This window comes from Cavia porcellus, unplaced genomic scaffold, assembly GCF_034190915.1.
Source record: "Cavia porcellus strain 051 isolate PalLab524CR breed Dunkin Hartley unplaced genomic scaffold, mCavPor4.1 scaffold_8, whole genome shotgun sequence".
NCBI lineage: Eukaryota > Metazoa > Chordata > Mammalia > Rodentia > Caviidae > Cavia > Cavia porcellus.
In genome coordinates, this window is record NW_026947491.1 from 49,801,577 (window position 1) to 49,829,416 (window position 27,840).

At 37.0% G+C, this 27,840-nt stretch overlaps 1 protein-coding gene across 1 annotated transcript; it reads left to right on the forward strand.

The window, feature by feature from the left end:
- LOC100718054 (17-beta-hydroxysteroid dehydrogenase type 6-like) lies at positions 1–27,840 on the forward strand. Its single transcript, XM_063255580.1, is given in 4 exon segments — positions 1–156; positions 159–456; positions 23,889–24,075; positions 26,190–27,840. Coding segments are annotated over 4 exon segments (762 nt in total). The 5' UTR covers positions 1–116; the 3' UTR covers positions 26,427–27,840.

Here is a 27,840-nt window from a genome sequence, read left to right on the forward strand (position 1 = left end):
TGGAGACTGCCTCACTCTACAGCAGAGTGGGATCGCATTTTGTCTTTTCCTTCCGGCTGAACACAGAACAAACTCTTGTCTTGCACACTGTGCCTGTTCCTGGTTCCTGTAAAGTCATGTTGCTGTACCTGGCAGCCCTCGTGGGCTTGTACACTTTGTGCGCTGATACCGGGAGAGGCAGGTGGTGAGCCACCTCCAAGACAAGTATGTCTTCATCACGGGCTGTGACTCGGGCTTCGGGAACCTGCTGGCCAGACAGCTGGACATGAGAGGCTTGAGGGTGCTGGCCGCGTGTCTGACAGAAGAAGGGGCAGAGCAACTGAGGAAGCGGGCATCAGAACGGCTGGAGACAGTGATCCTGGATGTCACCCAGACAGAGAGCATCGCTGCAGCCACCGAGTGGGTAAAGGAGCGTGTGGGGGACAGAGGTAGGAAAGAATGTCACAAAGATGCAGTGTCATAGGCTGTGCGTGTATCAAAAGCAGGGCTTAAAAGGGAGACTTTGACATTTGAAGAAATAACATTGTGGAATTTTATTTTATTAAAATGTTTATATTGAAAAAAGAATTTGATAGATATGAGACTATTGTCTCATCTTGCAGAAAGAATACAGTCTCAATTGCTTATGTCTGAAGAAATGTCTTTTGTCTTTCCTTCCTTCCTTTTTTCTTTCTTTTTTTTTCTCTCTTTTCTTTCTCTTTCCTCCTTCCTTTCTTTTTTCCATCCTTCCTTGTTTTCTTTCCTTCCTTTCTTCTCTCTCTTTCTCTTTCTCTCTCTCTGTCTCTCTCTCTTTCTTCCTTTCTTAGTCCAGTATTAGGAATTGAGCCCGGGTCTTTCTTCTGAGCTACATCTTCAGCCTTTTTAAAAATTTTGAGCCACTGTGTGTTTAAGTTACTCACTTGACCCAGGTTGGACTGGAATTTGTGTTCCTCCTGCTTCTCAGAGTGTTTGGATTAGAGGGATGCACCACCATGCCCAGCTGAAGAATTTTCAAGAACTGATTTGAGCCTGTGTTTAATTCCCAGTATCATAAACAAAGAAACAAACAGAAAGACTTTTTTGTCTGCCCTTTATTACTACTGAAATATAGGCATTCTGTAAAGTCAGGCTTTGGTCACCTTGAAGCTTTTAAAAAATATTTCATGTAAACACATTTATGCATTCTCAAAATTAATGTACCTTATTTCTGTAGGCAATTTTAGGTTTACAGAAAGTAGGCAGAGAGGTCAGATTTCTTATCTGCAGCTATTTTGAGGACAACAAAAGGCATGATGGTAACTGTTGCTAATTTCATAAGGTTTTGAAATCCTGTATTACTTGCAGAAACTTATTTTGATTGGTTTTATCTGTTTTATCTTCCTTAGTTTTATCCTTGTTAAAATAAAGAAAAAAAGAAAGGTTAGACTTCCTATTTTCCCCTATTATTAACATCTTACTTTGGAGCTATACACTTGCTACAACTGATGAACCAATATTTATGTGTCATTGTTAACTAAACTGCATAGTGTACTTTAGGGTTAACTGTGTGCTGTGCAGTTCTTTCGGTTGGACAAATGAATAATAACTTGCATTTACCACAGTAGTATACTGTAGAGGAGTTTCATACTCAGCAAAAATCTCTGTTCTCCACATGTTCGTCACCACCCTTCCATCCTCTGGCAGCTACATTTTTATTTTTTTTTTTTGATACCAAGGATGGAACTCACGACTGCGCACTTGCAAGGCAGGCGCTTATGCAGCTGAGTTAATTCCCAGCTCTGGCATGTACATTTTTGCAGCTGTTTCTCTTTCTCTCTTTGTTTCTTTCTTTGTTCTTTTCTTTCTTTCCTCCCCTAGACAGAGCAAGAGGTTATGGGGTTATTGAGCCCCTCCCTCCCACGCACTGCCATTATTTTCACAGTTTTGCTCTTGTTTCCCTGTGTGTAGTTGGGAGCTCCTTTAGGATATGGGCCTTTCTTGCCTTGATTGTATTCCAGCTTCTGTGACATGGACCGGTGATGTGTTGAGGGCTGAATAAATACTGAGTGAGACTCACCTAGTCCTAGATTCATCTATTACTTTTTTTTTTCAGTACTGGGGATCAAACTCATGACCTTGAGCTTACCAGAAAGTCACTTATGTTGTTGAATTATATTCCTGGCCCTATTCTGGAATTTTTTTTTTATCAGTACCAGGGATCAAACTCAAGACTGCCTGCTTGCAAGGCAGTTGCTTATGCCGCTGAGCTAAATCCCCAACCCCTATTTTGGAAATTTTTAAAACTTTCAAAATAGATCATTTTCATAGTAACAATAAAGACTTCAACATATCCAAGGAAATGGAAATCCAGTAAAGTAATATCTTATACCATGTTATAGATGAATTAGAAACTGACAGTAAAACCATACTTAAAATACAATAAGTTTTTCTCTCCTCAGTCTTTTTCCTACTAACTTTCATATGAGGCAAGTCATGTAATGTTCAAACTTGTGTATCTTATATACTTCACTTAACATTATGGTCTCAAGTGCAATCATTTTCCTACAGGTGTCTCAAGTTCATCTTTCTTTCTTTCTTTTTTTGGTACTGAGAATTGAACTCATGACTGTGCTCTTACTAGGGCAGGTACTTAGACTACTAAGCTAAACCCCCAACCCCCCATTCTTTCTTTTTTCTTTTTTGTTTTGGTATTGGGGATCAAATTCTCACTCAACTTGTGCTTTCCAGGCAGGTGTTGTGACACTGAGCTATCTCCCTGGCCCAAATTCATCTTGTGATATTATTATGTATAAATACCACATTTCTTAATCCATGCATCTATTGGTGGAGACATTTCCCAGGCTGTTTCCAAGATTTAGCTGTTATGCATTGTGCTGCTATAAACATCAGTACGTAATCTTTTTTTTTTTATCGGTACTGGGGATTGAACTCATGATCGCCAGCTTGCAAGGCAGGTGCTTATGCCGCTGAGCTAAATCCGCAGCCCTCAGTATGTAATCTTAATGAACATTCAAGTTGCAAACTTTCATAGATATGAACAGACCTCGCATTACAAACATTCATAGTCGTGAACAAATTGTGGAAGCAACTCACACGTCTGGGAGATGTCACAGTTGTGCTGCTGTGCATTTACTATACAGTGTTATAGAGTACAATAATATCATGCAGTTGGTAACTTACAGTATTTTTGTGTGTAAATTTGTTTTTTGTGCTATACATTGTATATTTGTGTCCAAAGTATATAAGACTCATTTTGTTAAATTTACAAATGAATCTGACTTATTAACATTCTTCTAGAATAAAATTCATTTGTGAGTTGGGGACTGTATATAGATCACTGTACATACGTCACTGTGGTATGATGCTTTTAACTCTTTTAGGGATGATATCTAAAAGGAGAATATGTGGGTCAAATGGAATTTCTATTTTTAGTTTTTGAGAAACCTTTGTATTGATTTCAATAGTTCTATCAGTTCATAATCCTACCAGCAATGAATTAGTGTTCCTTTCTCCCTACAGCCTTGCCAGATTTGCTAGTGGTTGATTCCTTGATAGTAGCCATTGTTTCTGGGGTGAGGTAGAATTTTTTTTTTTAAGCAAGGTCTCACTATGTAGTTGAGGGTGGCCTTAATCTAACTAGCCCAGGCTGGCCTGGAACTCACAGCAATTTTCTTGTCTCAGCCTCCTGGGTGCTGGGATTATAGTCCTAACCCACCACACCCAGTGAGATGGAATATTAATGTTTTAATTTGCCTTTCTCAAATGACCAGTGATACTGAACATTTTTTTCATGTATCCATTGGACAGTTGTATTTCCTCACCTGAGAAGCATCTCTTTATTACAGATGTCTATTTCTTTGATTCTTTAAACTAAAGCAAGTAACCTGTATACAATATAAGGGACAGAAAGAGGCCGGTTCCTTTCTTATTTATTGTAATGCAAATATTGTAATTCTTTTTCTAATCCATCTCATAATCTGAAAAGTTATATTTGTAATCTCATAAAAGTTATTAAAATTCCAGTGGGTTAATTTGAATCTACTATCTTCAGTGTAACCATGACGAGAGCAAAGACATTAAGACATATTCAAAGTTATGGGCAACTACAGGCTACTAAGTCCCACCCAAGAGAGGACATATAGACGAAGGCCCTAACCCAAGGCCTCTCTCAATATTTCCTATCTTGTGAAGAAGGGAGTGGTTCCAAAATGAGTGATAGTGAGGAAGGCAGAAACTATGTGAGTAACTGGAGCTGGGCAGCTGGGTGGGGAAGAAAGCATCTTTGCAATATGCGGGGAAAATGACAGCAGAAGATCAATGTGCATAACTCAATTAGGGGGTTTTAGGAGGCTGTTGTTTTAGTTTCTGATATGTATACTGTTGTGCCCTGCGAAGTCATAGCCTCTTACTTTGAGGCTCATATCCAGCTGCCATTCTTAGAGCCTACTGGTTCTGCTGTTCCTCTGTGCTCAATCCTTTACAGAGAACACTATGTGAAAAAACAAAAAACTATCAGATTGGCTTCAAGCACTACCTATCAGTGACTTGCCTAGCCTTACTTACATTGCTTAGAGCCAATTAAAAAAATAAAATAGCATAGCCTGCTCTATACACATCAGCATATAAAAATAAGACTTGATTTACCCAATGCTGCAGTAATTGTTCTGCATTCAAGGAGAGGTTTCCAAGTCATCTTCTACACTTTTTGTTTTGGTATCTTTGGCATCAGGAAGCTGCCATTCTGCCACATCACCTTGCCTTAGAGCCAGCCAATTATGGACCAAAACCTCCACAGACTGGGAGTTAAATAATGTTGGTTGTTTTGTCTCAGCAATGAGAGAAAATTAACTAAGACAATATGTTAAACCATCTCTGTGTTCCTGGAGTGAATCCTAGTCCATCATGATATATCCCTTTGATGATTTGCTACAATGTGTTTGCTGGCATCTTGTTGAGGGTTTTTTAATTTTAACTTTTTTTTGGGAAACAGGGTCTGGGTATGTAATTTAGGCTGCTCTTGAAGTCACTCTGTAGCCCATGTTAGCCCCAAACTCCCAGAAATTCTAATGCTTCAGCCTCCTGTGTGTTGGGATTATAGGAATGTGCCACCAAGCCTGATCCCTTCGGAGTATCTTTGTGTCTAAGGTCCTTAAAGAGATTGGTCTGTAGTTCTCTTTTTTTTTTTTAAATTATTTTTTACTTTAAAGAGATTAAAACAAAAGAGGATGTAACAAAGCAGTTCAGAAGAGAACAATGTAAGCAACACAGTATTTCACCACAAGACAACCCGATATTAATAGTAGCTACCATAATGTCTCTTTCTTTGAAATAGTTGAGCATAACTTCACATACAATAGTATCAAACATAATAAAATATTTTAAAACCATTCAAGAGAATGAAAGTATTACAGGGCATTCAGAACCAAGTAACAGAAAATGAACAATAGCTACTATATTATTTCATTTTCCTAGAAAATTTGTTTATACTATACACATAATAAAATCCAACAAGGTACAACATGATAGTACCAATGGATACAGAAGAATAAAAGCATGGTGGGACTTCAAAGCAAGATGATATTAAATCAACACTGGGTATTATAATGTCTTGTTTTTTTCAAAATATCTGTTCATACCATTATAGATAATAAAATCAGACAAATCAGGACAAAACCATTCCAACTAACGAATGAAAACATTATAAGGCTTCAAAGTAATGTAATGAGGAATCATCATTACCATAAAATCTTATGTACTCTCACCATTTTTTTCCCACCATTTTTTTACAGTAGGGAGACTATATGGTATTTACAATTGTGAGTTTGGTTTATTTCTCTTACGAGTATGGTCTCAAGTTGCGTCCATTTATTTAAAGATATCTCAAAGTGATCATTCTTTATAGATGAGCAGTACTCCATTGCATAAAAATACCACTACTTTTTTATCAGTTCCTCGGTTGATGGGCACTTCAGTTGTTTCCAAGATCTGGCTAATATAAATTGTGCTGCTATAAACATGGGTGCACATTTATCACTGTGGTATGATGTTTTCAGTTCTGGGAATATGCCTAGAAGTGGAATAGCTGGGTCAAATGGGACTTCCAATTTCAGATTTTTGAGAAATCTCCAGACTGACCTCCACAATGGGTGTACCAGTCTACACTCCCACCAACAGTGCAAGAGAGTTTCTTTTTTCCCATAGCCTCTCCAGCATTTATTGTTGGTGGTTTTCTTGATCCTGGCCATTCTTTCAGGAGTGAGATGGAATCTCAATGTGGTTTTAATTTGCGTTTCTCTAATGACTAATGATGCTGAACATTTTTTCATGTATTTACTTGCCATATGTATTTCTTCATCTGAGAACTGTGTATTCATCTCAGATGCCCATTTTTGGATTGGGTCTTTGAATTTTTGGGGTCTGATTTAAAAAAAAATTCTTTATATGTTTTAGACAGAAGTCTTTTGTTTGAGGGACAGTTCTCTAAGATTTTTTCCAGTTTGTGGATTTTTTTTCACTATGCTGGAGATTTCTTTTTTTTTTAATTTTATTTAAAAGGAAAAAGAGAAAAGCACAAAACAAAACAAGGCGGTATAAGGATACAAGTAATACAGAACTACAAAAAAAAAACAGTAAGAAATCACCAGTTAATAGATTACATATTATCATCTTAGAGATAGCTGCTCAAGTCACAGTATCAGAGCATACAAAGTGGACATTCAAACAGTGAGACTGCAAACAGTTGTGTTCAATGATCCAACCAAAAACATTAATATGGTCAGCTATTTAACACCCCTAAACACACTTGCTGTTGTATCCTTTAGAGCTCTTTTTTTCCCTCTCTTTTTTACAACAAAATTTACACATTTTGGGTTTTATTACCCCTTAGTTCTTATTACTTTTTTTGGGGAGAGAGAATAAAGTCAAATATGGCAAAACAAAGCTGTCAGTCAAAACCAAGGATAGACATAGCACATGATGTAAAACAGAGTACAAGGTTATCAACAATGGTTATCAACGATGTCTCTTGTTTCCTTAAAAAGAATTGTCTATCTCATTGGATATTATAAAGTTGAACAAAACAGTAGAGAACAAGACCAATAAAACTTAAGCATTGTAAACATTACAGGACTTCCAAAGGAGACAATAGTCAAACCAGAATGGGCATCTTAGTGAATCTTATTTATGCTGGAGATTTCTTTTGCCATGCAGAAACTTTTTAATAAGACATGATCACAGTTATTGATTCTGCAGCTTGATTCCTGTTCATGAATTCTCTACCTACTCCTACGTCTTCAAGAATTTTACCTAGTTTGTCTTCCAACAGATTTAGTGTTTCTATTTTAGTATTCAGAACTTTGATCCATTTAGATTTTAGTTTAGTACATGGTGATAGACATGGAACTAGTTTTAGTTTTTGGCATATGGAGAGCCAGTTTTTCTTGCACCATTTATTAAACAGACTGTCGTTCTTCCAGTGAATGTGTTTGACTCCTTTATATAAGATAAGGTGGTTGAGTGTGTTTGTAGTTGTGGTTGTATCTTCTAATCTATTCCATTGATCTTCAATGTTTTTATTCCAGTACCATGTTGATTTTATTACAGTAGCTTTGTAATATAGCTTCAAGTCAGGGATTGTGATGCCTTCTGCCTTGCCTTCACTGCTTAGAATTGCATTTGTTATTCTAGGTCTCTTCTGGTTCCAGATGAATTTTAGGAGTGATTTGTCTAGATCTAGGAGTATGTTGATGGTATTTTCATTGGGATTGCATTGAATCTGTATCACAGTTTTGGGAGAATGGCCATTTTCACAGTATTTATCCTTCCAATCCATGAAGAAGAGATGTGTTTCCATTTTCTGAGATCCTCTTCCATTTCTTTTTTCAAGGTATTATAATTTTCCCTGCATAGATCTTTTACTTCTTTTGTGAGATTAATTCCTAAGTATTTCATTTTTTGGGATGGTAGTGTGAAAGGTGTGGCTTCTCTTATGTCTCTCTCAGTGATTATTTTTGTTAGTGTATGGAAATGCTATTGATTTTTGAGCATTGATTTTGCATCCAGCTACATTGCTGAATTTACTTATTATATCTAGGAGTCTTTCAATGGAGATTTGGGGGGTCTTCTATGTAGAGTATCATGTCACCTGCAAATAATGATAATTTAACTTCCTCTTTTCCTATCTGTACCCCTTTTATTTCTCTCTCTTGTCTAATTGCTCTGGCTAGTATTTCCAGTACTTTGTCGAATAGGAGCGGTGATAAGGGACATCCTTGTCTTGTGCCTGATTTTAAGGTAAAGGCCTTCAGTTTTTGGCCTTTTAATATGATGTTGGCTATTAGTTTGTCATAGATGGCCTTTATCATATTGAGGTAATTTCTGATTTTCTGTAAGGTTCTTATTATGAATGAGTATTGGACTTTATCAAAAGCTTTGTCTACATTTATAGAAATGATCATGTGATTTTTACTTTTGGCTCTATTGATATGGTGGATTACATTTATTGATTTATGTATGTTGGACCTGCATGCCTGGGATGAATCCAGTTGGTTGTGGTGTATAATCTTCTTGATGATTTGCTGCATCCTGTTTGCCAACATTTTATTGGGGATTTTGCATCTGTGTTCATTAGGGAGATTGGCCTGTAGTTCTCTTTTCTGGTTGGGTCTTTCTCAGGTTTTGGTACTAGAGTAATACTTGCTTCCAGAAATGACTTAGGAAGAATTGCTTCCCTTTTGATTTCATTGAAGAGTTTGAGGAGTGTAGGCATTAAGTCTTCTATGTATTTCTTGTAGAATTCCACAGTGAATCCGTCTGGGCCTGGGCTCTACTTTGTAGGAAGGACTTAATTACATTTTCAATTTAATTAATAGAAATTCAGTTATTCAACAGTTTTATATCTTTTTGACCCAGCTTTGTACTTCATATGTTTCTAGAAATCTGTCCGTGTCTTCTGTGTGCTCGAACCTATGATAGTAGAGGTTTTTGAAATAGATGTTGATGATTTTCTGTATTTCCATAGAGTCTGTAGTGATTTCATCCTTTTCATCCCTCATTGCATGAATTTGAATTTTTTCTTCCCTTTCTTTAATAAGGTTGGCTAGGGGCTTATCAATTTTATTTACTCTTTTAAAGAACCAACTCTTTGATTCATTGATTATTTGGATTGCTTTCTTAGTCTCTATTGCATTAATTTTTGCTCTGATTTTTATAATTTCTTCCCTTCTTTTTTTTTTTTTTTTGTCTTTTTCATTTTTACCGATACCGGGGATCGCACTCACGACTGCCTGCTTGCAAGGCAGGCACTTATGCCACTGAGCTAAATCCCCAGCCAATTTTCTTCCCTCCTTTTGGCTTTGGGCTTGACCTGCTCTTCTTTTTCTAGATGTTTGAGATGTATCATCAGTTTGTTTATTTGTATTCCTTCTGTTTTCCTGATGAGTGAATTCAGTACAATAAATTTTCCTCTGAGGGCTGCTTTCATTGCATCCCACAGATTCTGGTAAGTTGTATTTGTATTTTCGTTTGCTTGTAGGTATTGCTTAATTTCTTCTTTAATTTCCTCTGTGACCCACTGATTGCTCGAGTGTATTATGCAGTTTCCAAGTGTTTGTGGGCTTTTTGCAGTTTCTTTTATCATTCATTTCTAGTTTCATGGCACTATGATCTGATAGCATGCATGGGATAATTTCAACTCTTTTGCATTTACTTAAATATGTACTGTGGGCTAGTATACAGTCTATTTTAGATCGTATCCCATGTACTGCTGAGAAGAATACATATTCTGATGTTGTTGGATGGAGCACTCTGTATATGTCTATTAAGTCCATTTGTTCACAGGTGTGATTCAGTTCTGTTATTTCTTGCTGATTTTCTGTCTGGTTGATTTGTCCCTTGGTGTCAATGGTGTGTTGAAGTCTTCTATTATAATTGTGTTATTGCTTATTTGATTTTTCATTTCTGTTAATACTTCCTTTGTATAGCTGTATGCTCTGTAATTTGGTGCATATTATTTAAGATTGTTATCTCTTCCTCTTGAAGTTTTCCCCTGACCAGTATGTAGTGACCTTATTTATCTCTTTGGATCATTTTTGGTTTGCAGTTCACATTGTCTGCAAGCAGAAGAGCTACCCCTGCTTCTTTTGGGTTCCTGTTGCATGCAGTATTGTTTTCTATCCTTTGACTTTCAGTCTGTGAGTTTCCTTTTGGGTTAGATGCGTTAGACAGTGTAAGGTTGGATGTTGTGTTTTGATCCAATCTGCCAGTCCCTTTCTTTTAATTGGTGAATTGAGACCATTTACATTAATGGCTATAACTGTTATATATTGGTTTATTGTTGACATGTTATCTTTCTGCTGTTGCATCTTTATCCTTCTATTCTGTTTAATTGTTTGCCTTGCTTAGTGGTTTTTTCCCTATGTGTCATGGTTTGTGTTTGTGTACCCCAGGACTCATGAGTTTGCATTGTTCATTTGTGTTGGTTCATTGTATAGTGCTTGGATTGATGGTGTCAGTGCTCCACCCACATAGGGGTGGAGCCAGGATGTAATGTAATGGCAGGAAGAAGGTGTGTCTTTCTCTTTGCTGGTTCAAGCTCGCTGTTTGTGGCCGCCATGAACTGCAGCCCAGCCAGCCCGCCTGTCTTGGAGCCAACTGAGTGTGGACTGAAACCTCCAAAAGCTGTAAGAAATAAACCTTTCCTTTCCCAACTTGGGCATCAGGTATCACTCCCGGTACCAAATTTCTGTCTTTACAATCCACACCCTTCCTGGAATCTTCCTTTGGGCCAAACTCACAGCATTGTACATTATCCTGCTGGGCTCTTTGCTCCTGATTTGAAATATAAAGCTGGCTAAAAGCTCCCAACAATAGCCATGCCACAGCCTCAATGTTTGATTGCTTTTTAATTTCTTTTTCAAGATTAATCAGTCCATTGCCCTTTGTCTCAGTCTCAGGCAAAGTCTCTGGGCAGGAGCAAAATGCAGACAAACTTTCTGCCAAGCCATAACACACATGTGGAGTCCAACAACCAATGCAGTCCTTTCCAGCAGAAACCTCCCAAGCCTGGTCTTTACCAAGAGGCTTTCTATCATCAGCCTTCTGGTCTCCTGAGCTCTGACCAGAATCTCCTCTACAGAACAGCCTAAGCTGCTCCAGCTCTATGCATCCAGGCGACATGTTCAAACCTTTCCAAACTCTGCCCACAAGCCATTTCCAAAGCCTCTTGAAAAACATGGCCAGGTATAGTCACAGCAAACGACCCCACTCCTCGGTACCAAATTTCTGTCTTAGTTACTTTTCACTTGTCGCTGAGACAAAATACCTAAAAATAAAAGTCTTCTGAAAAAAAAAAAGGCCAGAGGAAATAGGAGGGGAGCAGCAAAGGATAAATGTAGGTTATATATTTAGAAGGGGATAACAGGAAAACTAGGAACAAAATTGGTAATGAGAAAATGGGATGAGAAAAGATTCTATGACTGATATTAGAGAGAAAAGTTAAAGAGAGACAAATGAAAAATGAGAGAAGAAAGAAAAGAAAAACTTGAAAGTGAACAAGAAGCAGGAGAAAGAATTCAGATACAAAGATATGAATAAGAGTAGAAGGGATGTAAAGAGACAAAAGAGAACTATATTGGAAGAAAAAGGCTAGAGGAAAAGAAGCACACACACACAAAATACACATGCTCATAAAAGAAAAAAAAAGGAGAAAATAATGGAATAAAGATGCAGAGGAAAATGAACAGAAGGGAAATGATAAAAATAGAAGATACACTAAAATAAAGAACAATAAATGCAAATTTTCTATTGTTTTAAGCACATGGCTCTTTCCCCCAGCCTAGGATTAGAGGAGCAGAGCTTAGCCAGGATGTGTCTCTGTGCATAGTGGAAGGCTAAGGTGGCGTCCACTCCACACCCAGACCTGGATGCACAGTTCCACTCTGCATAGTGAGAAAAAGGCACCAATGTGAGCTTCTCATCCTTGGAACTCCGGCTGAACCTGGCCTCTGACTGCAGTGACCAGGTCCATGTTCCCCAGGTTCAGCCCCATTTTTCCCAGCTCTACTCTGAGAATTTGACAGTGTGGCATGGCCTGGATCCAAGGGACTGCTCTAGGACCCAGAACCCTTCCCTATGATAGTGTTCCTGCTAGCTCTTGCTCTAATTAGACATTAGAAAATGTTGAATTTCTTCTTTAATTTTATCTTTGGCTGTTTGATAATTTCAGAGGGTAAAATTTGATTTCTATGTGTTTGCATAATTTCAGTGGTGTCTTTTGCCATTGACTTCCAGTCTTACACCACTATGGACTGATGATATGAATGGAGTAATTTCAGTTCTTTGCATTTACTTACGTGAGTGTGCTTTGTGGGCTAGTATGTGGTATATTTTGGATAAAGTCCTATGTGCTGCTGAGAAGAATGTGTACTCTACTGCTGGGTTGAACACCCTGTAAATATCTTTTAAGTCCATTTGTTCAAAGTTTTTGTTCATCTCTGATATTTCTTTTAGATTTTTTTTTGTATAGGTGACCTGTCCCTTTGTGACAGTGGACTACTGAGGCCTCCATTACAACTGTATTGGCATTCATCTGATTTTTCATGTCTGTTAGTATTTGTTTTATGAGGCTGGGTAAGCCAGTGCTTGTTGTGTATACATCTATCTTTGTTAACTGTTCCTGTTAAACTATTCCCTTAACCAATATGCAGTGATTTTCTCTATCTCTTCTGATCAGTTTTAGCTTGAAATTCATTTTGTCTGAAACTGGGATAGTATCTTATGTTTTTTTCTGGGTTTCTGTTGCATGAAATATTGATTTCCATCCTTTGATTTTCAATGTTTCTTCTTGAATTAAATATATTTCTTGGACACTGCATACCATTGAGTTGTGTCTTTCTGTTTGTCTTTCTTTTTTCTTTGAGACAGGGTCTTACTTTGTGGTTCAGGCTGACCTTGAATTCACTATATAGCATAGGCTGGCTTCCAACTTGTGGGGATTCTTTTGCCTCAGTCTTCCTTGCACTGAGTTTACGGAAGATAGCATGGCTAATTGTACTGTTTCTTGTCTTTTTCATTTTTATCGGTACCGGGGATCAAACTCACGACCGCCTCTGCTTGCAAGGCAGGTGCTTATGCTGCTGAGCTAAATCCCTAGCCCCCTGTATTGTTTCTTGATCCATTCTTTTGGTTTGTGTCTTTTGATTGGGATATTAGAACCATTTATATTGAGAGTTATTATTGTGTATTTCTTATTTTTATTTTCAACACAGTAAAACTAAGCAAAATAAAATAGAATAAAGCCAAGCAAAACAAACCAGTGCAAGTACACAGGACTTCAAAAGAATAAGAAATCAACAATGGTTACCAGAATGCCTCTTGTTGTCTTCAAAATAGCTGCAGATACCTTCAGACATAGTAAAAATCAAACAAAACAGAACAGAATAGAACCAATAAAAACAAAACCATGAATGCAATAAAGGACTTCAAAACAAGATAAGAGTAAATCCAAAATGGCTACTATATGTATATATCTTGTCATCTTTGAAATAACTGCCCATGACATGGGATATAATAAACAAAACAAAATACAATAAAATGCCATCCAACAAAACTATGAAAATGATACAGGACTTCAAAACAAGATGATAGAGAATTAACAATGGTTACCACCTTCAGAAGGAACTCCCCCATAGATGTTTGTTATCTTCTGAAGATATTGTTATCTTCTGAAGAGGTGATCAGACTACTGACTTTAGACATGCAAAGTCAGTGACATTAATCACTACAAGCATTAAATTGTGTTTTACCTCAATAGCTATCATCACAGCCTGTGTTTCTCCAGATCGGCCAGTCACTTACGAAAGGGGTGGGCTGGGGATGTTGGCTCTTCTTGTTTTCCAGCCTGTGTGCCAATAGGGGTTGGCATGGGGCTGTGCCCCCAGGAGCCCACACATGGCACCGACTCAGAGGGAGGGCTTGCTTCTTGTTTCTTTCCCCAAAGTCCATGAATTGAGAGTTATTACTGAGTATTGTAGACTTGTTCTTGTTACTGCATTATTTTCCTGTTTGTTATTTCTTCATTTTTTCCTTCAGTTTGCTTAGCTGCTCACCACATATATTTATTCTATATTTTACTATTTTAACTATTTTTTAGATACTTATACATACACACATGTTGTTTCTTTCAGCTTCTCACAATAGTGATACAATGTGATGTTCATAAATGTGTGTCTTATTTATTTCATTAATGATTATGGTCTCAAGTTGCATCCACTTATCTATAAAAGTCTTCAGTTTATCCTTCTTGATGGTTGAGTAGTACTCCATTGTATAAAAATACCACAACTTTTTAATTCATTCTTCAGTCGATGGATGTATAGGTTGTTTCCAAGATCTGGCTATTATAAATTGTACTGCTATAAACATGGGTACACATATATTGCTGTAGAATGATGTTTTTAATTCTTTTGGGAAGATACCCAGAAGGAAAATTGCTGGGTTGAGTGGGCTCTATAGTCCTAGTTTTTTAAAGGAATCTCTACAGTGATTTTTCTCAGTGATCTCTACAGTCTGCATTCCCACCAACAGTGGAGGAAGGTTCCTTTTTCCCCACAGCCCTTTCCGCATTTGTTTTTGGTTGATTTCTTGATAATAGCCATTTTTCTGTACCCTAGTCAATCCCCCAGTCAATCTTATGTTGGTCTTCTTTGCTTTATCTTGCAGGTGTTGGACTGAGTTTTCACTGTCTGTTGCTATTTTTGATACGTATTTCTTTCCACAATCACTAGTTGCAATTCTATCTTCTAAATTTGATATTCTTTTTTAAAGCTTTCTTTTAGTGCTAGGGCAGGGTTTTACACTAACCAGCATGATCCAGCATGGATCTGCTTTCCATTGTCATTCTGAGACAGGGTTTCACTATGTGAGCCAAGTAGGGTCTACCCACTGTTAAGCTAACATTGCCAGCATGAGCCCTCCACAGAAATAATTCCCATTTGTTCAGCATTTCGTAATAAAAGATGGTTATGCATTAATAGTAGTACATTTCTGATTCAATACAAATTTAAGAATGTTTTCTAGTTGTGCATGGATGCTGTCAACTTAGGAAAGATTTGACAGTTGTTTAAATGTATAATGTTAAGCTTAGGTTTATAAAAGCTGGTAAACTGGGTCTTATATTCTATCCTCGCCTTCATTCAGTCTGTTGCATATACTTTCAGTGGAGGTTTTAACCTCTTGGATTTCTGTTTGGATCTGTTTCATGAATTTCTTTTCCCTCCTATGTTGGGCATTCATGGTTGCCATAATTTTCCTAAGGTGCTCCATCTTTAAAATGCATATCTAATCTAATATCTTTCATTTTTATCATTTTTTTAAAGATTATTTTTAAGAGAATAAAAGCAAACAAAATAAAACAGAATAAAACCAATCAAGACAAAACAGTGAAAGTGATACAGGACTTCAAAACGAGATAATAGAAAATCAACAATGGCTTCCATAATGCCTCTTGTTATCTTCAAAATTGCTGTTGATATCATCAAACATATTAAAATCAAACCAAATAGAATATAAAACCAATCAAAACAGAGCATTGGAAGTAATACAGGATTTCAAAACATGATAATTGGAAATCAACAATGGCTCTCCTAATGTCTCTTGTTATCTTCAAAATAGCTGTCTATGCAATCAAACTTAATAAAATCAAATAGGCAGAATAAAACCAATCAAAACAAAGCAGTGAAATTAATTCAGGACTTCAAGACAAGATAATAGGAAATCAACAATGACTACTATAGTATATCTTGTTATCTTCAAAATAGCTGCCTATGCCATCAGATATAAAAAAAATCAAACCAATCAAACAAAATAAAACCATTCAAAACAAAATAATGAAAATGATACAGGACTTTAAAACAAAATAATAGGGAATTAACAATGGCTAATACCTTCCCTTTTTAGGCATTCCCTCCACTTTCATTTTTGCAATATCTATTATACATTTTGAATCCTTCTAAGTCAGTGTTTTATACTAGGGAGACAGCATGATGTTCACCTATGTGAGTCCAAACCAATTCACCCAAGAGCATGATCACAATTTACATCCATTTTCCTACAAGAGCCTTGTGATTATCCTTCTTTGTAGCTGTGTAGCTTCCCATCATATAAAAATGCTGTATCTTTCTTATCTGTTCTGCAGGTGATGGACAAGGTACCCCTGCTTTTATTCTGGTTCCCTGTTGCATGAAGCATCGTTTTCTCTCCTTTGACTTCCAATCTATGAATTTACTTTTGAGTTAATGTGTTTCTTGTATACCACATATTAGGATCTTGTTTCTTATTCTACTCTGCCTGTGTTTCTTTCTTTCGGTGTATTGAGGCCATCTACATTAATGGTTATGGCCAACAAGCACTGATTTGTTTCTTCCATGCTTTTTCCCCACCATTGGCTCCCTATTTTTCTGTCCATTCAATTGTCTGCCCACTGGGTGATATCGCTTTGCTTCTGATCCTGGGATCATGGTCATTATTATCTCTCTTTAGAATATTCTTCAATACTCTTTGTAGGGTTGGTTTGGTGGTCAGGAATTCCTTCAGTTGTTTTTCTGTCATAGAAAAGTCTTATTTTTTCATCAATTTTGAAAGATAATTTTGCAGGGTACATCAATCTTTCTTTCAGGACTTGAAATACTTCACTCCAAACTCTTGACTTGATGGCTTGTGCTGAGAAGTCTGTTGTGATTCTGATGGGTTTTCTTTTATAGGTGCTCTGTTCCTTTTCTCCAACACTGTTTAATGTTCTGTTCTTGTGCTGAATTTCTGGGATCTTGATTATGTCTGGGTTTAGGTTTACTTTGGTTATGGCTAGATGGAGTTTTCTATGACTCACTTATCTGCATGCCAGATCCTTTTTCATGTTTGGGTAGTTTTCTGCTGTTACTTCTGTAAATAGTCTTTTTATCCCTGCTTCTTTGCTGATACCTATCACTCTTAAAATATTTTTCTTTGTGTCATCTTGCAGCTATCAAATTGTTATTTCCTGGTTCCTTGTTATTTTTATGAGATCTTTCCTTTCACAATTTCTAGCTGCCATCCTGTTTTTGAGGTCTGGACATCTATCTTCAGTTTCATGCAAGTAGTTTTGCAATGGAGCTTTTAATTTCCTGGATATCTCTTTAAATCTGTTTCATGCATTCCAATTCTTCTCTATATTGTTCAATCAATGTTTTCCTCACTCTCTTATACTCCTATTTAAAAAAAATCCATGTCTTCTTTATATATACTCAGAAAACCTTTTGTTATGTCTTTCATTTCTTTTTCTACCTGAGGTATTATTTCCTATCTGATTTCTTTTACAGCCTCATGAAGTAGTTTCTTTGTTGCCGTCCTTCCAGAAACTTCAGGTTGGGTGACTTCCACTTTCTTTTACTTGCATGTCTCCTGGACTTGTTTTGTTTAGGCTGGAGGCCAGAGATCACCTTTCACTCCTTCATGTTGTTATTTTTCTGGGTTCCTCTGGATGAGCATGTTGTGGGGTTCCAGGTGCTTCCCACGTTGGTTACCCATCTACAGTTTTGGGAGAATGGCCATTTTCACAATATTTGTTCTTCTTATCCATGAACAAGGAAGGGATGTCTTTTCTATTTTCTGAGGTCCTTTTCAACTTCTTTTTCCAAGGTGTTATAATTTTCCTGACTAGATCTTTTTTTTTTAGTACCAGGAATTGAACTCATGACCTTGTGCTTGCCAGGCTGGTGCTTCAGCCACTGAGCTAAAACCCTGGATTTTTTTTTCCTGAATAGATGTTTTACTTCTTTTGTTAAATTGATTCCTAAGTATTTCATTTTTTGAATGTTATTGTGAAGGGTATGGCTTCTCTTATTTCCTTCTCAGTGATTTTTGTTGTTAATATATAGGAATGCTATTGCGTTTTGAGTGTTGACTCTGTATCCAGATACATTATTGAATTTATTTGTTTATTTTTATTTTTTTAAAAGAGAATAAAACATAAGAGAACAGAACAATGCAAGCAACATAGAACTTCACATCAAGACAACCAGATATCCACAGTAGCTACCATAATGTCTCTTTTCTTTGAAATAGTTGAGCATACCTTTACACACAATAATATTAAACATAACAAAATAAAACCATTCAAGAGAATGAAAGCATTACAGGACATTCAAAACCAAATAACGAGAAATGAACAATGGCTACTATAATATCCATTTTCCTTAAAAATTTGTTTACACCATCACACATAATAAAATATAATAATCCACAACAGGATAGCACCAAGCAAAACAGAAGAACAAAAGCATTGTAGGACTTCAAAGCAAGGTGATATTAAATCAGCAATGGCTGCTATAATGTCTTGTTTTCTTTAATATAGCTGTTAATACCATCACACATAATAAAATCAAAGAAGGCAGAATAAAACCAATCCAACCAATGAATGAAAACATGATAAGACTTCAAAGCAATATAATGGGAAACCATGATTACCATGAGATCTTATATACTCTTACCATTTCTTGCACTAGGGAGACTATATGGTATTTACAGATGTGAGTTTGATTTATTTCATTTATGGGTATGATCTCAAGCTGTGTCCATTTACTAATAAATATCTCAATGCGATCATTCTTTATAGCTGAGTAGTACTCCATTGTATAAAAATACTACATCTTTTTTATCCATTCCTCAGTTGATGGGCACTTAGGTTGTTTCCAAGATTTGTCTATTACAATTTGTGCTGCTGTAAACATGGGTGCACATGTATCACTATGATATGATGTTTTCAATTCTTCTGGGAATGTGTCCAGAAGTAGAATAGCTGGGTCAAATGGGACTCCCAATTCCAGCTTTTTGAGGAACCTTCAGACTGACCTCCATAGTGGTGCACCAGTATACACTCCCACCACAGTGCAGAAGAGTTCCTTTTTCCCCACAACTTCTCCAACATTTGTTGTTGGTAGTTTTCTTGATCCTGACCATTCTTTCTGGAGTGAGATGGAATCTCAGTGTTGTTTTTATTTTCATTTCTCTAATGACTTATGATGCTGAACATTTTTTCATGTATTTATTTGCCATTTGTGTTTCTTCATCTGAGAACTGTGTATGCATCTCATATGTCCATTTTTGGATTGGGTTTTTGAATTTCGGGAGTCTGATTTTTAAAAATTCTTTATATGCTCTAGACATAAGTCCTTTGTCTGAGGGACAGTTCACTAAGATTTTTCAAAATACACATGTTTACTTTTTACTCTGTTGGAGATTTCTTTAGACATGCAAAAATTTCAATAAGATGTGATCCCAGTTATTGATTCTGTAAAGTATTTCCCATGTAGTTTGACTTTTGTTCATGAAGTCTCTACCTATTTCTATGTCTTCAAGATTTCTACCTACTTTGTCTTTCAAAGGATGTTCTGTGTGTTAGTATACGGCTTATTTTAGAGAATATCCCATGTTGTGGGGTGAAACACTGTACACATCTACTAACTCCATTTGTTCACAGGTGTGATTGAGTTCTATTATTTCTTTGCTGATTTTATGTCTAGTTGATTGTTTCTATGTTTCAATGGGGTATTAATGTCTCCTGTTATTATTGTGTTATTGCTTATTTGATTTTTCATTTCTGTTAATATTTGCTTTGTATAGCTGTGTGTTCCTGAATTTGGTTCATATATATTTAAGATTGTTATCTATGCTTCTTGAAATTTTCCCCTAACTAGTATGTAGTGATCTTCTTTATCTCTTTGGGTAATTCTTGGTTTGAAGTTTACATTGTGTGCAAACAGTATAGCTACACCTGCTTTTTGTTGAGTCCCTGTTGCATGAAGTATTCTTTTTTTTTTAATTTTTAAAAATTTTTATTTAAAGAAAGACTAAACAAAACAGAAAATGGGTAGAAATAATACATACTTTCAAAGAAAGAATAAATGGTAAGAAATCACTAGTTGATATTTATGTACTATCCTCTTATGAATAGTTTTTCAAGATACTAAAGTGGAGCATATAAAGTGGGGATTCAAACAGTTGAGACTGCAACCAGTTCTGTTCAACTATCCAGCAAAAACTTAGTAATATGGTTACCATGCAGTTATCCACATCTTCATTTATGTTGAGAATGAACAAACTCAAGCAGGCTAAAATCACTCTGAACAAAGAATAATAGTATTGCTGGGTTTCATATTATGACACTCCGGGATCAGCACTGGATACTGTAGTGTCTCTTTTTCTTTAAAGTATTTGTTCATTTCATCATGTGTCATAAGATCAGTTTTCACAAACTGTTTATAGGTTCTACACATGCATGAGTCTTAACATTTATTTCTACCCTTTCTATATTAGAGGGAGAAACAAAACAAAGCAAGACAAAACAAAACATATTCCTATAAACACATGAAATGAAAAAGACATATAAGACTGCTGTACAAGGTGTTCTCATGGTTACTGTGTTGTCTCTTGTTATCTTCAATAGAATTAGCTATATCAACAGACATAGTATAATTGAATATATCAATAGGTAACAATATTAATAAAAACACAACTGTATATAGTATAAAACTTCAAAAACAGGTAGTAATCAAACTAGCATGGGTATCATAGTGAGTCTTGTCATCCTCAGTGTAGTTGCCTATACTCTCAGACTTGATACTATCAACCATATCAGTTTTGAATAAAATCTGTCAATACCAAACAGCAATCAAACAAACCAGATTTAACTAAGTTCAGTCGTGATAAAACAGTATAAGTCATACAGGGCTCCAAATTAAGTTAATAGGAAATTAAAGACGATTACTGTGCTATATCCTGGTGTTTTGGAGATAGCTGTCTGTGCCCTCAAATCTAACTAGACAAACTGGGACAGAATAAAATCTATCTAAGCAGAGTGGTGAGAGTAATATGGGTTTTAATTCTTCATACACTATTAACAATATTTTCTGCTGTCTTTTTAAAGACCACTCCTCCCTTTTCACTCCCCCAGGTTGCACTGTGCATTTTTGGGTCTCATCTAGAACCTCGGTTTTAAATTGGGGGGTGGCAACCTGCTATTTACCTAAGTGGTTCCAAACCTTCTCCCTCCTGGACTTGATCTCTAGTTATATTCCTTTACCTATGAAAGCCTGTCTTTCCAACCTATCCACAAATACTAGTCTAGTTGCCCCTATTACTCTTGATTCCCTGTCACATAGAGTATTGTTTTCTCATATTTGATTTTCAGTCCATATAACCTTTTTCAGGTTAATTATATTTCCTATAAAGAGCATCTTGTTGGACCATACCTCCTGATCTACTCTACCTGTGATTCTCCTTTTTTTTTTAGTGTATCAAGACCATCTATATTAGAGTTTATAACCAACCTTCTATGCCTCATTTCTGTTATGCTCTCTTTTTTGCCATTAGTTGCCTGCTTGTCTTCTTCATTCTACTTTCTGCTCCATTAATTCAGGCCTCTCTGCCACTGTTCCTGGAATCTTGGTACTTTTATCTCTCTCTAGAATGCCCTGCAGTATTCTCTGTAAAGTTGGATTGGTGGTCATGAATTTCCCCAGTTCCTCTTTGTCTTGGAAGCATCTTGTTTCTCCATTAATTTCTAGAGATAGTTTTGTAGGGTATATCAGTCTGGGCTGGAGGTTATTTTCTTTCAGGGGTTGGAATATTTTGCTCCAGGCTCTTCTTGACTTGATGGTTTGTGTTGAAAAGTCTGCGTAATTCTGATGGGCCTTCCTTTATAGGTGATCTGTTTTTTGTCTCTATCAGCTTTTAATATTCTGTTCTTATATTGAATTTCTGTGATCTTGATTCTTATATGCCTGGGTATAGTTCTGTTTTGGTTGTAGGTGGCCAGAGTTCTATATGCCTCATACATGAGAATATCATTTCCTTTTCCTATGTTTGGGAGTTTTCCTTAATTATTTCTGTGAATAGTCTTTGTAGTTCCTTTGTTTGTATCCCTGCTTCTTCATTCACATTCTTTATTCTCAAGTTCTAAATCCTCTTCTCATCTTACTTCTTGTTTCCTTGTTACTTTTAAAAGGTTTTCCTTTTCATAATCCCACATTGCAAACCTGTCCTCCAGTTTGGATAATCTATCCTTAGTTTCTTTCAAGCAGTTTTGCCAACTTTCAATGGAGTTTTAAATTTCCTGGTGATATCTTTGAATCTGCTTCATGTATTCTATATATTTTTTTAAATATTCTTCATCAACTGATTCTCTCCTTTGTTTGTGTTCCTCCATTTTTCTGTCTGTGTCTTCTGATGCCGTCTGATATTGCATGTTTGCTGCCCTCAGTCTCTTTTGAATTTACCTCTCCTGGATCAATGTTCTCAGGGCTGGGGGCTGGGGACTTTTTCTTGTTTCCTTCTCTTATCATGCTTTTGGTTTCCTCCAAACAGGTGTATAGAGAGGTCCAAGCCCCTTCCCTTGTTGGTTATGGTTCTTCTGAAGCATGTTGGCTAGGGTTTTCTGCCCTCTCCAGTTTGCTATTGGTCACTGAGATGCAAGCATCACTGTATATGCTGGCCTCTCCCTCTGTGTAAGTCAACCTGCTGGGGTCTTCACTGAGTTAGTGCATGCTGCCTACAGAATTGGCTTGGGGTGACTTATTGGGTCCTGGCCAGAGGTGTGACCCAGGCAAAGCATATCCCACCAATGTGGTCTGGGAAGGGAACAACTGACTAAAGACAGTGCTGTTCCGTGTTCCTGCCCGTCCTGCCTGATTCCAACATGTTGTCCAGTTGGTTGCCCCTTTCCCGTGGGATAGTCTTATTCCTAGCACTAACTGCGGGTAATGCCAGCTCTGTTCTCTGTTGGGCTTGCTGGCCTACAACTTCAGCAAGACCCATGGTTCCAGCGAGTTGCAGTGGCAGTTCAGTCAGCTGGTCAAAGTGGTGGGATTTGGGCAGCTCTGTGAGTCAAGGCCCTGCGAGTTCCGGCACTGCAGTGAGAGCACTGTGGTTGCTAATCTTAGCTACTATGGTAGCCCTGAGACTGCATGTTTGACCAGTTCTTTTCCCTTTAGTTTCCATCTCCCGCTGTCCGGACCGCCCCACGATGTTTTATTTCGGCATCTGAGTTGTCTGTCAGGGAGCCACTGTATTCTGCTGCTTATCTACCCACCATCTTGGGGGAGGAGCGCCCACAAATATTTTCTATAGCCCTTGAACAGAGTAGTTTTCCAAGAGGCCCGTGTCTGAGCAGCCGGCTGTGAGCTGGGGTACTCTTCCTCTTTCTTCACCTGGAGAGTCCTCTTTATCATTCAAGGTTAACCTGAAATGTCTTCTTTTCACTGAAGGCTTCATGACTAAGTCAGGAAATTTCTTTGCAACACTTTTGTACCTTTGTAGCTCCTTGAATAATTTTCCATTATTCTTCCTTCTTTGTTTTCCAGAGGTGTTGATTAAACCCAGGACACTTTTACATGTCCAGCATGTATTGTACCCTGAGCTACACTACCCAGACAGTGTAATTCTTTTGAGTTTTCTTGCAGTTGTGAGGTTCCGTTGGACTTCCCTACTGTAAGCTTTTAAGGGAAGAACTGAGTCTTAACAAGGTATAATTGCTAGTGTAAGATGATTACCACTGTACCAGTAATAATCAATGTTGTTTCCTTTATTATAATTTTTATTTATGACACCTCCCACGTGTGGAATAGGTGGGTACTTTATTCTTTGGTAAACCCATTTAGAATTTAATGGTCATGATAGTTGGAGTGATTGTGTCATCAGCTGTTGAATCAGGGGATGTTTAAATTTTTATGTTTCTCTCTCCATTTCTTTACCTTTTAAAACACTCAGTCGAGGTTTTTAAATAATCTTTTTGATTTGTTTTGTGTTTTCCTCTTTGAGAACATTGAAATGGCCTTGTGTTTCATTCAATCAACGGAGTTAACTTGATGGATTTGTTTCAGGCGTGAGCTGAAAGGTTTTGGGGTGAAAGTCAGCGTGGTTGAACCTGGTAGCTTCAAAACAGAAATGATGGATTTGCAGCAATCCTTAGAGAGAGTGAAGCAAGCCTGGGATGAAGCACCAATGCATATTAAGAAATCCTATGGACAGCACTACTTTGATACTTGTATTTTTCCCCTTAGGGAAAGGGTATATGGTTGTATTAGAAGAGAAGGAGGGGGTTAATGGAAAATGATTTGCAGATACAGTGAGAACAATAGTTCTTAAAACACTTTTTGAGGACAAGAGGGAGTCAGTAAAGTCCCAGTGTATTAATGGTTTGGTCTTCATTGTTGCTGAAAGGCACAGAGAAAACCCTGTGCCAGTACCATCCCTCACCTAATGTATCACATATAGGCTGACCCTCTGGGTGGAAGGAGATGATCCTTGGTTAGGGCTGTGGAATCTCTTGTCATGAGAGAAGGGCATTTTGAGTGTTCAGCAGGGCTGTCATGAGATGTCTACATGACTGATGTGCAATTTTCAATGTGTCTGCTCTCCTGGTTACAAATTTTGACAGGATGTAAGGATGTAATTGGGGAGAGGATCCTGTCTGCATGGTCTAATAGGCTATATCTGGGACTATACCTCTCATATACAAAGTTATAGAGCCTTGTGGGAGTGAGATAATTTAATTTCAGGTAAGACCATGATTCTGGTTACCTGAAGGAGTGGATGGTGTGGGTTGCAGGCAAAGCTGGCCTCTTAGTAGAAGTAAATCATCCACATTGGTGTGAATCTATACCTCCTTGAGGGAAGGGATACTTTTCCAGAGTCAGCAAATGGCAAATTTGCATGAAAAGGCCCTGTGGTGATAGCAGCAGCCCTGGCCCTGTCTTTGGGAGATAGTGCAGTTCAGAGAAAAGGAGCAAGGGAAGATCCATTTGTGGAAAACTCTTGACCTAGATGCTGTCTTCTGGTCATACCAGTCTAAGAGATCACCAGCACCAGAGAAGCAAGAAGTTGGATCAAGAAAGGCTGAGCAGAAGTGCTGGAGCCTCTCAGAACTCATACTGGTTAGAGAGGAAAGTGTTTTCCAGTCTGCTAGAGGTTGGCCATTATTATTTGCTCTTTCTCCCCTCAGATTCTCTACTTCTAGGGAACTTGCTTCCCTCTGGGTCCATAGAGTATTGAAATAGAAATCAGTAGAACACTGGAAAACACGAAAGTGTGTCATCTATCTATCTATCTATCTATCTATCTATCTATCTATCTATCTATCTATCATCTATCTATCTATATCTGTATATATAGATATCTGATAGTTGTCCATTGATCAGAATATTTAGATCAGTGTTGTCCAATAGACATAGAATGTGAGCCACATGTGCAATGTTAAATTTTTGCAGCCTTGTTAAGCATAATAAGAAAAAGCATGGAGGTGTGGCTTAATTGTGCAACATTTGTGCATCTTATTTAAGCCTGGGTTTGATCCCCAGCATTGAGGGGAAAAAATGAAGACAAAGAAAGATGTGAACCATTATAGCACTGTTTTTATTTTATCCACTATAACCCACTGCAGTTTTATAAACACTACTAATATGAGTTATTTTTATTGTATGTGTTTTATATTAGACTGTGTCATTACTATTTGTTTTATACTTATATGAACTACCAAGTTGGATACTAAGTTTTCCTAGCAAGTACAATATCTATCTCAGTGATTGTTAATCAAATGTATAGTTGTCAATAGCATTATTCATAGTAGCCCCAAAGTAGAAACAATCCAAACATCAGATAAAACAATAGCCACTCAATGGAGTGTTATTTGGCAATGAAAGGGAGTCAAGTTCTGGTATATACTACATTAGACTAGAGGCTAGTAGAAGACCACATGATTGCCAGGAAATGCTCAGGGAGGACAAATCTATGGAGATAAAAAACAAATTAGTGGTTGCCTTGGCTGGTGGTTGATGAGACAATAGAAAGACTACAAACGCGCACAGGTTTTTAAAATATTCTTTTCTTTTGTGATGGGAATTAAACCTAGGGCTGTGTACATGGAAGGCAAGTGGCCTGTAACTGAGGTACAGTCTCAGTTTCTTTTGGGGATGATGCAACTATTCTAAAATGGAATTTTGGTTATGGTAATAGAACATAGAGTATACAAAAATTATTCTTTGTGCATGTTACATGGCTCGATATTATGATGTATAAATTATAAGTCAAGAAAAACAAAAATTGTAGAAAGTTTCCATTTAATACTGACTAGTCACCCAAAAGAAAAACAAAAGACAACATAAGAACATGATTGCTAACTCTCTTTTCTCTTTTTGTATACAGATTATGGCTTAATTAAGAAGTTGCTGTCAACTTGTAGCACAAACCTATTCCTGGTCACTGACTGCATGGAATACGCTCTGACCTCAGCGCATCCTCGTACTCGATATTCTGGCAGCTGGGGTGCAAAATTTTTCTATATTCCTCTGTCTTACTTACCCACACCGTTGGCAGACTACATACTGACCAGATTTTGGCCCAAACCAATCCAGGCAGCCTGAGGAAATTGCATTAGTGTCTTTTGGAATGAACAATACAAATTTCTGAAATTGGTTGTTAGTGTCTCGGTAACCCTTATTCAGAGCCCAGGCTGTTTGTAACAGTAACTATTGTTTTTATCCTCATTTATCTGGCGTGTAAATTAGAAAGCCAACACATTCACATTGCAGAGATCTAAAATTTACTACTTTTGTGATGAATTCTTGTGACAGAATTTGCAGCCAGGTGCACTGGCATGTGCCTGTATTCCTGGCTATTTCCAGAGCTGGAGCAAGAGAACAGCAAGTTTGAGATCAGAGTAAGCACCTTTGGGAGAACCTCAGAGAGTAAACTGTAAAGAATTTGCCATACAACACATTATTAGATTTTACTTTTAAAAACTAAAATACATGCAAAAGAGTAACAAATAGATTTATAGATGAGCTGAGACTTACATGAAAATTTGGCATATCAGAAGAAGCATAATAAGGTAGTGAAAAAAATGATTCATAAGTAGGAGAAGGCAAGGATTTTCTTATACAGAATAATAACTCTGGATTCTCACCTTACTCCATGTACTAAGTAAATCCTAGTGGAATGTAAACCTAAATATGGAAAAGAAATCTTTTAAAATCTTCAACATAATCCTTTGGAGATTGAGCAGAGGTATACTGGAAATATCAAGTGAATTAATGTTTTTCTTAAACTGAGTATTAGATTAACAAGTGTGGATGATATTTAACATTGTGCATAAAATATTGTATATCACCAATAGTTGATAAGAAAATGAAATTTAAGAACATATATTGGTCTATGTAATCACAAATTGTAAGAACTCACAGCACACACCTATTAGTACTCTGTGTAAACAACAATAAACTCTTGCAGAAGGTAAAACACCTGTGAGTACTGCATTTTTAGTGGTTATTGTTATTTGTGTCCATATTTTAGTTGTTACTGTTGGGGATTTTCTTGTTCTCAATGATTGTTATTAAAAATCTGCTGAAGAAAATAAGCAAAGAGAAGAATTCTTTAGCCCACCAAGAGACAAAGTGAAATGTAGGATGTGAAGAGGTTACTATTATTGGGTAGCAATACCTTAGTCCTTGGAAAGGTCACAGGTCAAATAAGATTGTAATTTTTCCTCTCTATGATTTTGTACCTAGCAGGCATTTGGTAAATATTGGCTGAATGAAGCAACTGGTAAAAGTTTAATTAGATGAAGTACAGAAGGTGCTTTTGGAGAGAGAGGTTCTTGATAAGTTAAAACTGTGAGAAAAGAATCAAAGTACAAATTACTGAATATAAGTAGAGCATAAATCAGAGCTGAAGAGGGTGAGTTAGTTGTCTATGCATGTCTACGGTTTTTTTTTCCTGTGACTGCACAGTTTATAAAGCTGTTAACCTCTGAACAAAATAAAAATTTTCTGTTTATAA